At 44.9% G+C, this 15,896-nt stretch overlaps 1 protein-coding gene across 1 annotated transcript in view; it reads left to right on the top strand.

Moving 5' to 3' along the window:
- Nucleotides 1–15,896, top strand: part of LOC139226232 (sodium-coupled monocarboxylate transporter 1-like) — a 79,114-nt gene that overhangs the window by 29,204 nt on the left and 34,014 nt on the right. Inside the window, exons 6-9 of the mRNA XM_070856854.1 lie at nt 1,635–1,702; nt 5,112–5,266; nt 6,573–6,713; nt 14,986–15,115. Of these exons, the coding sequence (XP_070712955.1) occupies nt 1,635–1,702; nt 5,112–5,266; nt 6,573–6,713; nt 14,986–15,115 (494 nt within the window). The remainder of the gene's footprint in view (nt 1–1,634; nt 1,703–5,111; nt 5,267–6,572; nt 6,714–14,985; nt 15,116–15,896) is intronic.

Raw genomic sequence — 15,896 nt, 5'->3', positions numbered from 1 at the left:
TGAGGTGTCAGTACCTGAGCTGGTGGTTGCGAGAGTGAGATCAAGTGATGGTGCACCTTCTGCTGCACTGCGCTCATCTTCCTCCGCTGGCTGAAAGGCGTCGACATTCTCGGGAGCTAAAATGAAAAAATGAAACAAGGGTAGATTGTGGTCTGAGGAAGAACAGAGAGAAATTAGAAGTTATTGAAAGCATCTGCAGCTTGTCGTGCAGAGTGTCTGGGGTGAGGGAGAAGTGAGATGAGGCAGAGGATTAGGTATAAAGGAATTTTGTCCAGCATCCCCTCCAGTGTCACCAGTGGCCAAGGACTCCCACTCTCCCCCTTCGCATTATTACCAAGACACCTTCTTCAGTGGGAGAGAATGTGCAAATGCGTTGTTCCTCCTCACTTCACAGCCTGTTGCCTGGTGTTGCCTGCCAGCTTTTCTGCAAGAAAAAGGGAAGTATGTTAGTGAGTCTTGTGATGTGTTTGTAGAATGTGGCTGTCATGGTTGAATAGCTGTTACTGTGTCTGTGTGAGATGCAAGTTGTGGGTGTGAAGTTGGAAATAGTGCTGCATATGTGAGGATGAGGATAAGAATGTTTAGTGAAGCGTGGTGCAGTGAATGCAGCACAGTGCAGAGTGGTGCAGGAGGGGAATGTTGTAAGTGATGTAATTAATGTGGCTCTGAGTGGTGAAGAGAAAGTATTTCAACAATGTTCTTACCTTAACAAGTCTAGTCAAATCATTGAACTCTTCCCTGCATTGCATCAGTGTTCTTGGAGCAATGCTCCTGGCATTGATGTCATGAGTAATCTCCTCCTCATCAGAGGCCTGGAGGGCTTCTTGCCCCCTCAGGGAAAAAGGATGTTGCTCCACCTGTCCACTGCCTGCACCAAGGCCTGTAATGGAGCATCAGAAAATCTTGGTGCCCGCTCGACTCCTCCTTCAGTCATTTCTTTCACAGGTACTTTCAGAACAGGTCTTGCAGCCTGCATTCACCTCCCCTTTAAGAGCTGCTGGCTGTCTTTAAGTAGCGTGCTGGCCTCATGATATCAGGCTCCCTCCCCCGAGATGCGAGCAGCCAATAAACAGCACTAGTTGCATGCAGTTCTAATTGTAATGAGCAGATTTTGCATGCTGCCTGCATGGGTTCCAACTGATGCAAATAGTGTGTGCACCACCCCCCACCATCCCCCCACCCCCCAACCACAAGAGGTTTTCTCGAGTGATTCAATTTCTAGGACAGTTTATCTCAAAGATAAGGAAAGTGAACAAACCCTTTTATTGACTTGTAGCACAGCATGTGACTCTGCTGCCTTGAGTGATAATCTGTTACTTTTATCTCAATGTTTTTGGTTGTATCCAGCCATTTCCATTACTCCTGTAAACTAGGTAAATAAAAGTAATAGACGCGGCTGAAGCTGAGTGAGCACCCACTGAATATAATATTTATCCAACAAGCGCGTCTAACATCATGATACGCTCATGATCTTTTTCTCCAAAGTTAGTTGTTTAACAGGAATGATTGCTGCATGATAATCAGTGAGTAGCATACTTGTCTATTCAGTTATGTTACCGCCTCATAAATTAACCTTTAAGTAAATTAACCTGCTACTTATTATTTTAACCTTTATCAATAATTGTCTGTTTCAGTTACCGGGGTAAACTTGTGGATTTCCATCATAAGCACAGGACTCGTGTGTACACTGTATACAACACTTGTAAGAAAACTCAAATTTGATGTTTAAAGGAGTACAATATAATTTTAACCTTTTTCAATAATTGTCTCTGTTTCAGTTACTGTATTAAACTTGATAGGCCGAATAGCCTCCTTCTGTGCTATACTATTTTATGATTCTATGGGCTCAATTTTCCTCAAAGCTGTTTTTGGCGTACTTGAAGAGTTACGCCCGTTTTTTGGGGGCCCAACTATGCAAAATAAATCATCCAAGTTTCCCCATTTGAATTGTTGATTTTGGCGCCGTCTAGCCTGTCCTTTAGCTTTGGGGGTGGAGCCCAAAATGTGCGTCAAAAAGATCGGGTTGCCAGGGTAACGAGGGACATACTGCAGGCTGAGGCTGGAAAGCGAAACATACAGCACATTCTGGCCAGCTCACAGCAACCTGCACAAGCACCGTGCACATTGCAGCAGCTTACCAGCATTAAATTATTAAAGTATTTATGCCAAAAGTCTATCCCCCCCCCGCACCTCTCCCAATGGCCGTTGCCGGTAGCCGCTACTATCCCTGGCCGAAGGGCCTCCTGATGCCGGTAGCCGCTACTATCCCTGGCCGAAGGGCCTCCTCCCCTCTCTCTTTCTCCCCTCTCTGCTGCTGCTGTCCAGACCCTAGAAGTGCATCTGCTGCACTAATTTCCTTACCTGCGCCGATTTTCTTAACTGCCCAGAAGGTTTTGCCACAGCGGTCACATACACCGTCCTAAGAAAATTTGGAGCAAATCGGAACAGGCCAAACTTGCTTAAATGGCCTTAATTGGCACGGGTGGCAGGTTACGCCCCCAATGAGGTAAAAAAAAACCGAACCTATAAAAATCGTAACTAACTGAGTTACACTGGCGCACAATCTTTGGGGAAACTTGGCTATTTTAATTTCGGCCAAAAAAAGCAGCGTGTGCCAAAAAAACGGCGCAAATAACTGGATAAAATTGAGCTCTATGATTCTATGAATAAAGTTGAAAGTAATTGTGTTGATCTGCTGATACTTGACGGTCGGGGCCGGAATTGCCCCTTTCCTTACGGCCTGTTACCACTGCAAATCGGCGGCCACACTGCGAAGTGGAGTGGCTGCCGACACTTTTCGTGGAATGGTCACTGATAGCCCAATTGCTCTTCCGAGGTTTCCCGGCAGTGCCCCGATCCCCCCTTCACTGCTCTGTTGCTGCCAATCCATGGTAAACGTGTCATCACCATGCACACTACTGATCTACACCCCCCCACCCCCACCCCCTCCGCCAGACGACGACATTCCCCTTAGAAAATCTTCAGCCCACCCGGCGATGCCAAAACAAGCTTTTCCCCAGTGGCCCAGTGAGGCTGTGGCCTTCTGCAGCAGCGGTGTGACTCCCCTTAAAGGGGAGGACGCATTGCCGCAGCCAGCATGGTTTTTTTTGTCGGCTGACTGTCATGTCGGCCCGACAATTCTGCCCCCAGGTTCGGCCGGGCCACCAACAGGCAGCCTGGTGCCCTCTCTTGGGTGCCAGGCCGCTAGCCCGGCCGAAACCCTCCCTGGTGGCCCAGTGGACCGAAGTTTTAAATCACAAAGGCTCTCCCCTTTAAGTGAAGGGGAAAACCGTGGTGACGCGGCGCCGTGATAACGTCATCGCGGCGGTCACTCCACTCCGCACCCAACTTCTGCCCCTCAGTTGCTGCCACTGCCACGTTGCCGCCCCTCACGTGTTGTCGCCGCTCCCATTGAGACCGACTTCCGGATCCAAGTCAAAAAAAAACAAAGAGCGGAATTTTGCTCAAGAGACAACCTGAGCCACAGCTGCGGTAAAAAACATTTACATGCGGTGCGCGCGCCCCGTTTCGGGCAGAGGGCAATTTCGGCCCTTGGTTGTGTTTTCCTGACCCATACACTTCCTGTTCATCTTATTTAAGGTTGACATTTTGGAACTAAATCGGTATAATCAATTCCTGTTCAGCATATGATGTTTATATTATTGGCTCAGAATTCTAATTCATCTAGAATTTCAGTAAAGTGCAAATGAAATTCAATGCGGTAGATATCGGGCCTCATTGTGCCCATTTTACGGCGGTACAACGAAGCCCAATTTTGGGGACTAACATCCTTTGCCCCACTGACACGTGAAAACTGTCCAACCCAAAATTGGGACAGGCCATTTTTCAGGGATCTGGCGTGGCCGCCTAAAACAGTTGTTTGACCTTCAGCATATATTAATGAGGGCCCAAATGCCTGTTTTAGGACCCAAGTGGGAAATTGAGCTGTCCTGAGCAGAGCAAGCTTCGGTGCTGCTCCACGTTTTCTAGACATGGATGCAACGCAGCCAGCAGCCGCTAAAGAGGACCAGGAATACGCTCCATGGTTCCACAGTGCTCCTGCCAGTTGCTACTGGCCATGATCAGACCCGCTCCCACTGTCCTCCCCTTCCCTTCCAGACACTTACCTAAAGGCTGCTGCTCGCAAGGCAAGTGGCCCAAAATGTGTTATTCAAGGTGGGCGAGGTGCTTGTGGCAGCACAATGGTGCCCGCAGTTCACCAAACTTATTGAAATGAGATTTAAACAGAAAATGCTGGAAACACTCAGCAGGTGAGGCAGCATCTGTGGTGAGAGAAACAGAGTTAATGTTTCAGCTCGGTGATCTTTCGTCAGAACTGGAAAATTTTATAGATGTTACATTTCAGGTGTATAAGTTAACATTTCAGGTATATAGCTAATGTTTCAAGAGTACACATAAACATTTCAGGTATATATGTTAACATTTCAGATGTATAACCGTATTTGGCTCAAATAACTGTTGATGATTTTAGTGTAAAAATACTTATTAGAATAGGATCGCATCTTTGTTAGAATGGGGACAGAGGAATGTAATACAAATAGATTATTAAGCCAGTATTTTAACAACCAATTTGCAGCCTATTGTCTTCATGTCTCTGTCACTTTCTGTTTCCTTTATCGCTCTTTCTCTATCTTCATGGTTTTCGGTGTGATTTTTAATTTTCATGTTTTCTTTGCTTTTTTCTCTTCTCAGAGACTTATTTTGTGCCCTTTACCATTCTTGCTTTGCTCATCTTAACTTTGCAAGCTCTTGTTTTGTGTTTTTCGCTTTCTCTGTCTCAGCCCTATATATTACTTTATTACTTATTATGGGATCTATTTGTATAGACATTCTGCATTTTCATGTCTGATATAATAGTTATTCTTTCTGCTAAATATCAAATAAATTGTGTTAGTGACAGCTTCTTCCTCCAAAAGCAGTTTGCCTTGTTGTCATCTCTATTATTGTCAGGTTGTTATTTATCCATACATGTACATGTACATCAATCATGATCAAGGCACTCAGAACTCTGTTTAATGTAGTATCCCTTGCTCAGATGTCTCTACTGGAAATTAAAGAATGTTTTATTATTATTTGTTATTTCTTTTTAGGGTGGCATCAAAGCTGTTGTGTGGACAGACGTGTTCCAAATCTGTATAATGCTGGCTGGCCTTCTTGCTGTGCTGATTCAAGGAGTAATTCACGTTGGAGGGTTTGGAAAGGTTTGGAGAATTGCAGAGAGTGGTGGGCGCATCAATTTTTTTGAGTGAGTAAATTTGAAGTGCTGTTATGGCTTTATAGCTACAATAGTTTATTTCGATTTTCACACCACTTTAGAATCATACACAGTACACTTCACCACTGTGCCAAGCACACAACTAAAGCATCTACAGTATTAGAACAGCAAAAGAACACTTAGATATGAAGTTAGGATACTAAAAGATAAAAATGAAGGTGATGTGGAGGAAAAAGGGGAAATAATCAAAATACTAAAGAAGTATTCATGAAGGAGGATAGCATAATTATATTGTACCAAAGCTCCAGTGCCTCAAATTTACTAGAAATTTCTCAGGCCACTGTAGGAGAGATAGTGAATATGTCAATGGAACTAAAGATAAATAAATTCTCTGAATCTGATAACATTTATTCGGGGATAATGAGGAAACCCTGGGAGGAGATTTGCGGAGCACTGGCTAGATCATGAAGTAATATCTGACTGTTGGTTAGGTACCAATATGATTGGACTCAATTTAGTGACTTTAATAACAACATAATCGAGACAAATCCAGCACAGAAAATTAGAGGCCTAACTTCCATACTAGGCAAAGGAGTAGAAACCATTGTTAGGTGTAGACTGATGGAGTACCTATATTGAAATGACCATCTAAGAAATAATGAAGAAGGAGAAGATCAAACCTTACTAACTTCCTTGATTTTAATAAAGATGTTGCAGGTGAAGTAGATAATGGAATTCCTTTTAAAGGTGTCCAGCATATCTTCACCTTGTTGCTTAGCTCCCTTGGACCCTCAAATCTGAGGAGAGGGTGTCCAGGCGCAAAGTTCACTGTCAACCTCTTGGGGGCACCAATGGAAAAGGATACCCATGGTATGTAAGCACAGGAAATCGAGACCAGAGGACTGGGACTGCTCCTTTATTACCATGGCAGCAATGGGCCCTGTTCCATCCTTCACGGGAAGCCCTGGAATTTCAGAGACAACATAAAGTGGGTGGAGCCCTGACGGAACAGGTCTCCGCACTTTTCTTGCTGACCTTTCCATTAGGAAATAGATGTTTCCCAAGGAAAAAGGTTAGGAAAATCGGGTCCAAAAACTTTGCTGTTTTTGCATATATAACAAATCACAAATTTCAAACTCGGTTCATTGTATTTAAAGTGCTTTAGGTCATTTCTAAGGAGTAAATAGCATCCAAAGTGCTGCTCCTTGTTGTGCATCAGCAGTGCGCTCCCAGCTGGTGATTTTCTGTCCATATAAATCTAATCTTATTTTTAGAGATCTGTGCAAAATAGAAATATAAATGTTGCAGTTGGTTAGAGAAATATTTTTTCTTTCAGCTTTGATCCTGACCCAAGGAGAAGACATACATTTTGGACCACAGTGATCGGAGGTACATTTGTATGGTGTGCAATATACAGTTGTAACCAAGCACAGGTACAAAGATACCTGGCCTGCAAGAGTGAAAAAGAGGCAAAAAAGTAAGTTAAACTGATAATTAAAGATTAAGTTTGTGTTCAAAACTAAGAGCTAACACTTGACATTCTCCTACCCAACCCTACGTGATCCATGTGTGGCCAGGACCTTACCTACCTGGGCAGGGCCGGTATCGATGGCGAGTCGCCGTCCTGCTGCTGGCTCCATCTCGCTGTCTTGCCTCAATGGGGCTTGTTAAGCCCTGCTCACTGTATTTCCCGGTCCAATTAGAGGAAGCGGGTCTGGTGACATCATTCATGACGTGTCCTCAACCAGTTTCCTTAAAGGGACTGTGACCGCATTTCTTTTGATGTTTGTGCTGTCAGTGTTATCAGCACTTCAATGCTCTACAGCATTGTTTTACAACATTGGAGTGCTGCAAACACCGACAATCACGGCACAGAGGCAGAGGGCTGCACTCGGGTTCTCTTATGATTCCCTCCATTTGCTTATGGAGTGAGTCAGAACACACAGGGAGGACCTCTTCCCTTCTGATAAGTGGAAGAGACCTCCCCAGGAGATTGTAGAGGAAGGCACAAGCAGGGATGTGGTCAGGAGGTGCAATGCCGCAAACGTTTCAATGATCACAGTAGATCATGAAACATTAGTACAAAGCCACACTCAACCTCATCCTGCTGTGCCTCTGATCACATCTCCATCACTCTGCTTTCCCTACCCTTCTCCTCCATATCCTTACTCACACCAACTTACCTTGCACTTCCAGCCATCCCTCTCTATCCATATTATCACATCCCCATCTCACTAACGACCCCTCACATTCAGCCGCATCCTAGTGCAATCATACCAACTAACAACACACAAGGGTAGGCACTTGGGTGTTTTATCCAATATTTATGTAAAGTTTGCGCTGTCAAACATTGAAATCTTTATTTTCAACACTTTGCGTTCTTGGACAGATTTGTGTATACTTTTGGAAGTGACTTAGTGAGTTGCTGTGAATGGCGAAACATAACGGTAGCAACACCCCCCCCACCACCCCCCAGCAATGGTGATGAGTGTGAAAGGAATGGCTTGGTCATTGTAGGGATGCTTTATGGTGTTGATGTGTGGGGGTGTCAACCTGGCACATCATGTGGTAGCCAGGGTGTACAGTGTCAAGTGAAGTAAATCTGGCCATGATGAGACCATCCCTGGGCTCCCGGGCAGCAATGTGGTTGGATGCTGATGCCTGTGTGCTGTGCAGCATCAGGTGATTGTGGAGAAGGCTGGTGTTGTCGTTGGTGCTGCTGGTGCGCCATGTGCTGCTGGTGTTGGGGCTCATCGTGGTGGGATTCTGAGGACCAAGGTGAGAGAGTATAAACGCCATCCATGCCGATGGAATAGATGGCAGGTGAAATACAGATGACAGAAGTGATCTGTCAATGGTGAAAGAGATAATGAGGTGAAACTGAATAGAGACTTTGGTACAAACACTTGCAGCCTGCAGATTCTGTTCTGGAAATTCAGTGAGGAGCAGCTTGTGGCTGAGGAAAGTGATCATCTGTCAGGTGGAAGCTTTTACTGTACATTTGAAGCTGTCAAGGAATCAGCTGGAGCAATGATCACTGAACTCCTGCCTTAGGTTGACAGATGTCATCCCCGAACAGCGTAGTTCCCATCACCATGAAGTTATAGTTAAACAATAAGTTAAAAAAGCCTGTAAAGGGTCTTTTAAGTAGATTATAATGAATTGAATTGGGTCGTCGTCGCTGCCTGAAGGTCTGCTCAGTGACGGGAAAGGTGTGGTGTACCCGACCCACTGTCAATAAAAAATACTTTCCCACCCAACACGCCACCGATCCCGCCATTGATCCCCAGGAGAATTCCAAATGGTATGATACCTAATAAATACAAGCATTTATCTATATGGAAATGAATTAATCAAGGGATGGAGCTGAGGTCATAGAATATGAGACTTAGGGGCCGAAATTGCCCTTCCATTAAGGCCTGTTACCGCTCCCTCATCTCTCTCATCTGGAGGGAGGAGAGCATGCCAGGAGATCTTAGAGATTCAGTGATCGTGACCATCTTTAAAAAAGGGGACAAGTCCGACTGAGGCAACTACAGAGGAATCTCCCTGCTATCAACCACTGGGAAAGTCGTCGCTAGAGTCCTCCTCAATCGTCTTCTCCCCGTGGCCAAGGAGCTTCTCCTGGAGTCGCAGTGTGGATTTCGTCCCTTCCAGGGCACAACGGACATGATCTTTGCAGCGCGACAGCTGCAGGAAAAATGCAGGGAACAGTGCCAGCCCTTATACATGGCCTTCTTCAACCTTACAAAGGCCTTCGACACTGTCAACAGCGAGGGTCTATGGAGCGTCCTCCTCCGTTTCGGATTCCCCCAAAAGTACGTCACCATCCTCCACCTGCTCCACGACGACATGCAGGCCGTGATCCTTACCAACGGATTCATCACAGACCCAATTCATGTCCGGACCGGGGTCAAACATGGCTGCGTCATCGCCCCAACCCTCTTCTCAATCTTCCTCGCTGCCATGCTCCACCTCACAGTTGATAAGCCCCCCGCTGGAGTGGAGCTAAACTACAGAACCAGTGGGAAGCTGTTCAACATTCGCCGTCTCCAGGCCAAGTCCAAGACCACTCCAACCTCTGTCGTCGAGATACAGTACGCAGACAACGCCTGTGTCTGTGCACACACAGTGGCTGAACTCCAGGACATAGTTGACGTATTTACCAAGGCGTATGAAAGCATGGGCCTTATGCTAAACATCAGTAGGACAAAGGTCCTCCACCACCCTGTCCTCGCTGCACAGCACTGCCCCACAAACATCAAGATCCACGGTGTGGCCCTGGACAATGTGTGGACCACTTCCCCTATCTCGGGAGCCTCCTATCAACAAGAGCAGGCATTGTTGATGAGATCTAACACTGCCTCCAGTGCAGCCTTCAGCCGCCTGGGGAAAAGACCAGTCCCTCAAAACTGTCACCAAGCTCATGGTCTACAAGGCCATAGTAATAACCACCCTCCTGTATGGCTCAGAGACGTGGACCATGTACAATAGATACCTCAAGTCGCTGGAGAAATACCACCAGCGATGTCTCCGCAAGATCCTGCAAATCCCCTGGGAGGACAGACGCACAAACATTAGCGTCCTCATCCAGGCCAACATCCCCAGCATTGAAGTACTGACCACACTTGATCAGCTCTGCTGGGCAGGCCACATAGTCCGCATGCCAGACACGAGACTCCCAAAGCAAGCGCTCTTCTCGGAACTCGTCCACAACAAACAAGCCAAAGGCGGGCAGAGGAAACGTTACAAGGACACCCTCAAAGCCTCCCTGATAAAGTGCAACATCCCCATTGACACCTGGGAGTCCTGGGCCATAGACCTCCCTAAATGGAGGAAGTGCATTCGGGAGGGCGCTGAGCTCCTCGAGTATCGTCGCAGAGAGCGTGCAGAAATCAAGCGCAGGCAGCGGAAGGAGTGTACGGCAAACCAGGCTCCCTGCCCACCCTTTCCCTCAACGACTATCTGTCCGACCTGTGACAGATACTGTGGTTCTCGTATTGGACTGTACAGCCACCTAAGAACTCATGCTAAGAGTGGAAGCAAGTCTTCCTCGATTCCGAGGGACTGCCTATGATGATGATGATGATGATGATGAGGAGGAGGAGGAGGAGGTTACTGCTGGAAAGTGGCAGCCACGCGGCGGAGTGGAATGGCCGCCGATTTTTAGTCGAATGGCTGCCATTTTTTAAATTGGCCTCCTGCGGTATCCCGGCGGTTTTGCTCCCTCCATTTTTGCCCCGCTGCTGCTGATCCGTCCTAAGTGCATCATCAGAGCGGCACCACCTATGTTCCACCCCCCCCCCCCCCACCACCGAACTTAAAATTCCGCAGAAAAAATCCTGCGGCCGTCGCTCGGTGCTTTTTCTGCCGGTACACGGTGTGTAAAATGGCGGTGCGGCCACCATTAAAGGGGAGAATGTACTGCTGCGGCCGATATCTTATTGTTGCCAGGTTGGCCCGATAATTATGGCCCCGGGTTCGGTCAGTCCGCCAACATGCAGCCTGGCACCTCCTCTTGGGTGCCAGGCGCTGACCCAGTGGACCTAACTAAAAGAATCGCAGAGCTTGCAGTGGCCCTCCCCTTTCAGTGAAGGGGAGAGATGTGGTGATGCGCCAGTGTGATGATGTCATTAGCGCTACACTGATGAGTGACAGTAGCGAACAGTCCGCCTACCTCCCCACTTCCGCCCCTCGAGTGACCGAAATTCCGCTCTCCGCCCCAGTTCCGTCCCCATTATGACGACTTCCGCCCTGGGCGAAAAAAAAGCCAAAGAGCAGAATTTCACGCAAGAGGCCACCGCAGCGGTGAAAACAGTGTAAACGCGGTAGTTGTACCCCATTTCCAGCAGGGGGCAATTTCGGCCCCTAATCCTTATCTCAACATCAAATTATACTTTTTTGGTCACTTGTTAAAAATTGAATGAACCTTACAATTTTAAAGTCAGCAATAGTAATGTCTATCCTTTTCCATTAATTGCAGTATTACAATGTCTCACTGAGATGTACTGCAATTTGCTCCTAATCCTAATATTCATATGTATTCCAGTGCTTCATTGAGATGTGCCATAAAGGACAAAAGAGAGATATTAACATCTTTCTAATGTCTTTATTGGGTATAGTAGTCTAGTGGCTATGTTACTGGATTAGTAGTTAATGGGCAATAAATGCTGATCGTACCAGCGACTCCCATATTCCATCACTAAATTAAAAAAGAATAACATTGGAAATAATTTCCAGTAGATTGCAAGAAGATTCTACATAATGTAAGCAGAATCAGTTTAAATTAAATTTTAAATCTTACAAAATTTGTAGAAAGCTCAAGAGAACCCAAATTGAAGAGTTTAAAGTATGCAAAATATACTTTAGCTTTGATAATTTTCATGTTTTTATTTAATTTGATTTTTAAAAGATATTTCCTCTACTTATCCATTGGTTGTAATCTACCAAAATTCCCTGGATTCTGGAGAGGTCTCAGTGGATCGGAAAACTGCAAATGTAATGCCCTTATTTTAAAAAGGAGGCAGACAGAAAGCAGGAAACTAGAGACCGGTTAGCCTAACATCTGTCGTTGGGAAAATGCTGGAGTCCATTATTAAGGAAGCAGTAGCGGGACATTTGGAAAAGCATAATTCAATTAAGCAGAGTCAGCATGGTTTTATGAAAGGGAAATCATGTTTGACAAATTTGCTGGAGTTCTTTGAAGATATAACGAGCAGGGTGGATAAAGGGGAGCCAATGGATGTGGTGTATTTGGATTTCCAGAAGGCATGCGATAAAGTGCCACATTAAAGGTTACTGCACAAGATAAAAATTCACAGGGTTGGGGGTAATATATTAGCATGGATTGAGGATTGGCTAACTAACAGAAAACAGAGAGTCGGGATAAGTGGGCCATTTTCCAGTTGGCAAACGGTAACTAGCGGGATGCCGCAGGGATCGGTGCTGGGGCCTCAACTATTTACAATCTATGAAAGGACCGAGTGTAATGTAGCCAAGTTTGCTGATGATACAAAGATGAATGGGAAAGCAAATTGTGAGGAGAACACAACAAAATCTGCAAAGGGATATAGACAGGTTCAGTGAGTGGGCAAAAATTTGGCAGATGGAGTATAATGTGGGAAAATGTGAGGTTATCCACTTTGGCAGAAAAAATAGAAAAGCAAATTATAATTTAAATGGAGTAAAATTGCAAAGTGCTTCAGAACACAGGGACCTGGGGTCCTTGTGCATGAAACACAAAAAGTCAGTATGTAGGTACAGCAAATAATCAGGAAGGCAAATGGAATGTTGGCCTTTATTGCAAGTGGAATAGAGTATAAAAACAGAGAAGTCCTGCTACAACTGTACAGAGTATTGATAAGGCCACACCTAGAATACTGCGTACAGTTTTGGTTTCCATATCTAAGGAAGGATATACTTGCACTGGAGGCTGTTCAGAGAAGGTTCACTAGGTTGATTCCGGAGATAAGGGGATTGACTTATGAAGACTTATGAGAGGTTGAGTAGATTTGGACTATAATCATTGGAGTTCAGGTGATCTTATTGAAACATATAGGATAATGAGAGGACTCGACAAGTTGGATGCAGAGAGGATATTTCCACTTATAGAGGAAACTACAACTAGGGGGGCATAATCTCAGATTAAGGGGCCGCCTATTTAAAACTGAGATGAGGAGGAATTTCTTCTCTCAGATGGTTGTAAATCTGTGGAATTCTCTGCCCCAGAGAGCTGTGTAGGCTGGGTCATTGAATATATTTAAGGTGGAGATAGACAGATTTTTGAGCGATAAGGGAATAAAGGATTATGGGGAGCGGGCAGGGAAGTGGAGCTGAGCCCATGATTGGATCAGCTGTAATCTTATTAAATGGCGGAGCAGGCTCAAGATGTCAAATGGCCTACTCCTGCTCCTATTTTTTGGGTTCTTGTAAAAGTCTGCAAGCCATTCATTCACCATGCGTGACTGGAACTCACTTTTGGTGCTGTCATAAACAATTTTATTCTCCCTCTTGCCTTGGTACAAGGTTATTGTCTACCTGGCTAAGTGAGTGGAATGAAATCATTGGTTAGCTTCAAGCTTCCTGCAACCGGGGGCACCATGTAATAGTCTTGTGCATATTTAGTTGATTGCGCTACTTGTTTTGTTAGCCTAATGTCACTCTGCTGGCCCAACCAAAATAGAACTTTCAAACAAGCCCATATCCCTGTACTCTCAGTTGCATCAATATCTGCTTTCATAATTAAGTTTTCACTTCCTGGTGGTAATCCCATTCATAAATTAATAGTTCCAAGTGTAATGAAGTTCCTGCTTCATTTACATTTACATTTATAGGTTTGTTATCTTATGCGTCTGTCGGCTGTGGCTCAGTGGGCAGCACATTCGCCTCTGAGTTGGAAGGTTGTGGATTCAAGTCCCACTCCAGCAACTTGAGCACATAAATCTAGGCTGACACTCCAGTGCAGTGCTGAGGTAGTGCTGCACTGTCGGAGGTGGCGTCTTTCAGATGAGACATTAAACTGAGGCCCCGTCTGCTCTCTCAAGTGGACGTAAAAGGTTCCATGACACTATTTCGAAGAAGAGCAGGGGAGTTATCCCCAGTGACCTGGCCAATATGTATCCCTCAATCAACATAACAAAAACAGATTATCTGATCATTATCACATTGCTGTTTGTGGGAGCTTGCTGTGCACAAGTTGGCTGCCGCATTTCACACATTACAACAGTGACTACACTCCAAAAGTACTTCATTGACTGTAAAGTGCTTTGATTCCTGTGATGAAGGGGTTGACTTATGAAGGCAGGTTGAGCAGATTGGGCCTATACTCATTGGAATTTAGAAGAATGAGCGGTGATCTTATTGAAACATATAAGATACTGAGGGGGCTCGACAAGATAGATGCAGAGAGGTGCAACTAGGGGGCATAGTTTAAGAATAAGGGGTCGCCCATTTAGAACTGAGATGAGGAGGAATTTCTTCTCTCAGGGGGTCATAAACCTATGGAATTCTCTGCCCCCAGAGAGCTGTGGAGGCTGGGTCATTGAATATATTTAAAGCGGCGATAGACAGATTTTTGAGCGATAAGGGAGTAAAGGGTTATGGGAGCGGACAGGGAAGTGGAGCTGAGCCCACGATCAGATCAGCCATGATCTTATTAAATGGCGGAGCAGGCTCAAGGGGCAAAATGACCTACTCCTGCTCCTATTTCTTATTTTCTTATGTTCTTATGAGACCACCCGGTGGCCGTGAAAGATGCGATATAAATGGAAGTCTTTCTTTATTTCTTTCTTAATCATGCCTGTAGTTCCACCTGAAGAACTTCACACCAAGTCTGTATGGATTGAGCTCCTGATTGTATCACAGGTATCCTTACGAAACACTTCAGTCATATCATTATTTATTTAATGACCCACATTGGCCAGAAGGTATTTCATTCATCATTTATTCCAAGTTCACATTATTAAAATATATGACACATAGGAATAGAAACATAGAAAATAGGTGCAGGAGTAGGCCATTAGGCCCTTCGAACCTGCACCACCATTCAATAAGATCATGGCTGATCATTCACCTCAGTACCCCTTTCCTACTTTCTCTCCATACCCCTTGATCCCTTTAGCCGTAAGGGCCATATCTAACTCCCTCTTGAATATATCCAATGAACATCAGGTAATAAATATCTACCATTTCTATTCTTAATGTGTAGTGCAGCTTTGTGTGCTGACCAACAGTTTTTTCTTATTTAACAGGGCTATATTCCTCAACTGGATTGGTATGCTTCTGTTGTCGACTGCGGCATGTTTATGTGGTTTGGTTATGTATGCTGTTTATGAAACCTGTGATCCAATGGAGACAAACAGAATCAGCAATACCAACCAGGCAAGTAAATACATTCTTTTAAAATCACAACTTTTAGGAACTTTAGAGGAACTGGATAGCATTGCGGGTTAGCACACTGCCCTTGCACCCTAGCTTCTAGCTTTGAGCCTAGTTCAGTCCAATAGGATGAAAAACTTGTCTCTCTTCTGGCTGTAAATGTCTTGCATTAAATGAGTTTGGCTGGTCTCAACCCAATTCCTAGTGTGCATGGTTCAACAGCTCACAACTGTCATAATCTAATACTAATTGGCGGTATAACTCGGAAAAGTCACTGGAATGGCTGGTGTAGGATATGATGCACTAGAGGATGCTTTCCTGAACTATCGTACCTTTACTCTGCAGCTGGTTGTGTTTGCAGCTACCACTGGGTGTCCTGGATGCTAAAGCTATGTTCTCCAGTACCAACATCCCTCATCTGCATAAACACAAAGATTAAGCAAAAAAAAAGTTTTTTTAAAAAGCAAAGGATACAAATCTTCACTTGTATAACTAACTCAAATCATTTATATATGTATATATATATATATAAACTCTTCATTTGCGTAGTAACATATAAGGTAATTCTAGCTACCTTTGTATATAGGCATGAAATACTCAAGCACCAAACTCATGAATATTTTCATGAAGCTTTAGTGAAGCAATTGTCACCAGGATAGCCCGAGGGTCAATCCCCAATCTGCTTTGAGTTAGCTGATCTCGGCCAACCAGTCTCAATTGGCCTCAGTGTACCTGGGTTAGGAAGAAGAAGATCACTTGGGGATTCCCATCTCTAATCATCATC

This window comes from Pristiophorus japonicus, chromosome 16 (genome assembly GCF_044704955.1).
Source record: "Pristiophorus japonicus isolate sPriJap1 chromosome 16, sPriJap1.hap1, whole genome shotgun sequence".
Taxonomy (NCBI): Eukaryota; Metazoa; Chordata; class Chondrichthyes; family Pristiophoridae; genus Pristiophorus; species Pristiophorus japonicus.
The sequence above is the reverse complement of the archived record's forward strand: the minus strand, read 5'-3'. Positions and strand labels throughout refer to the sequence as shown.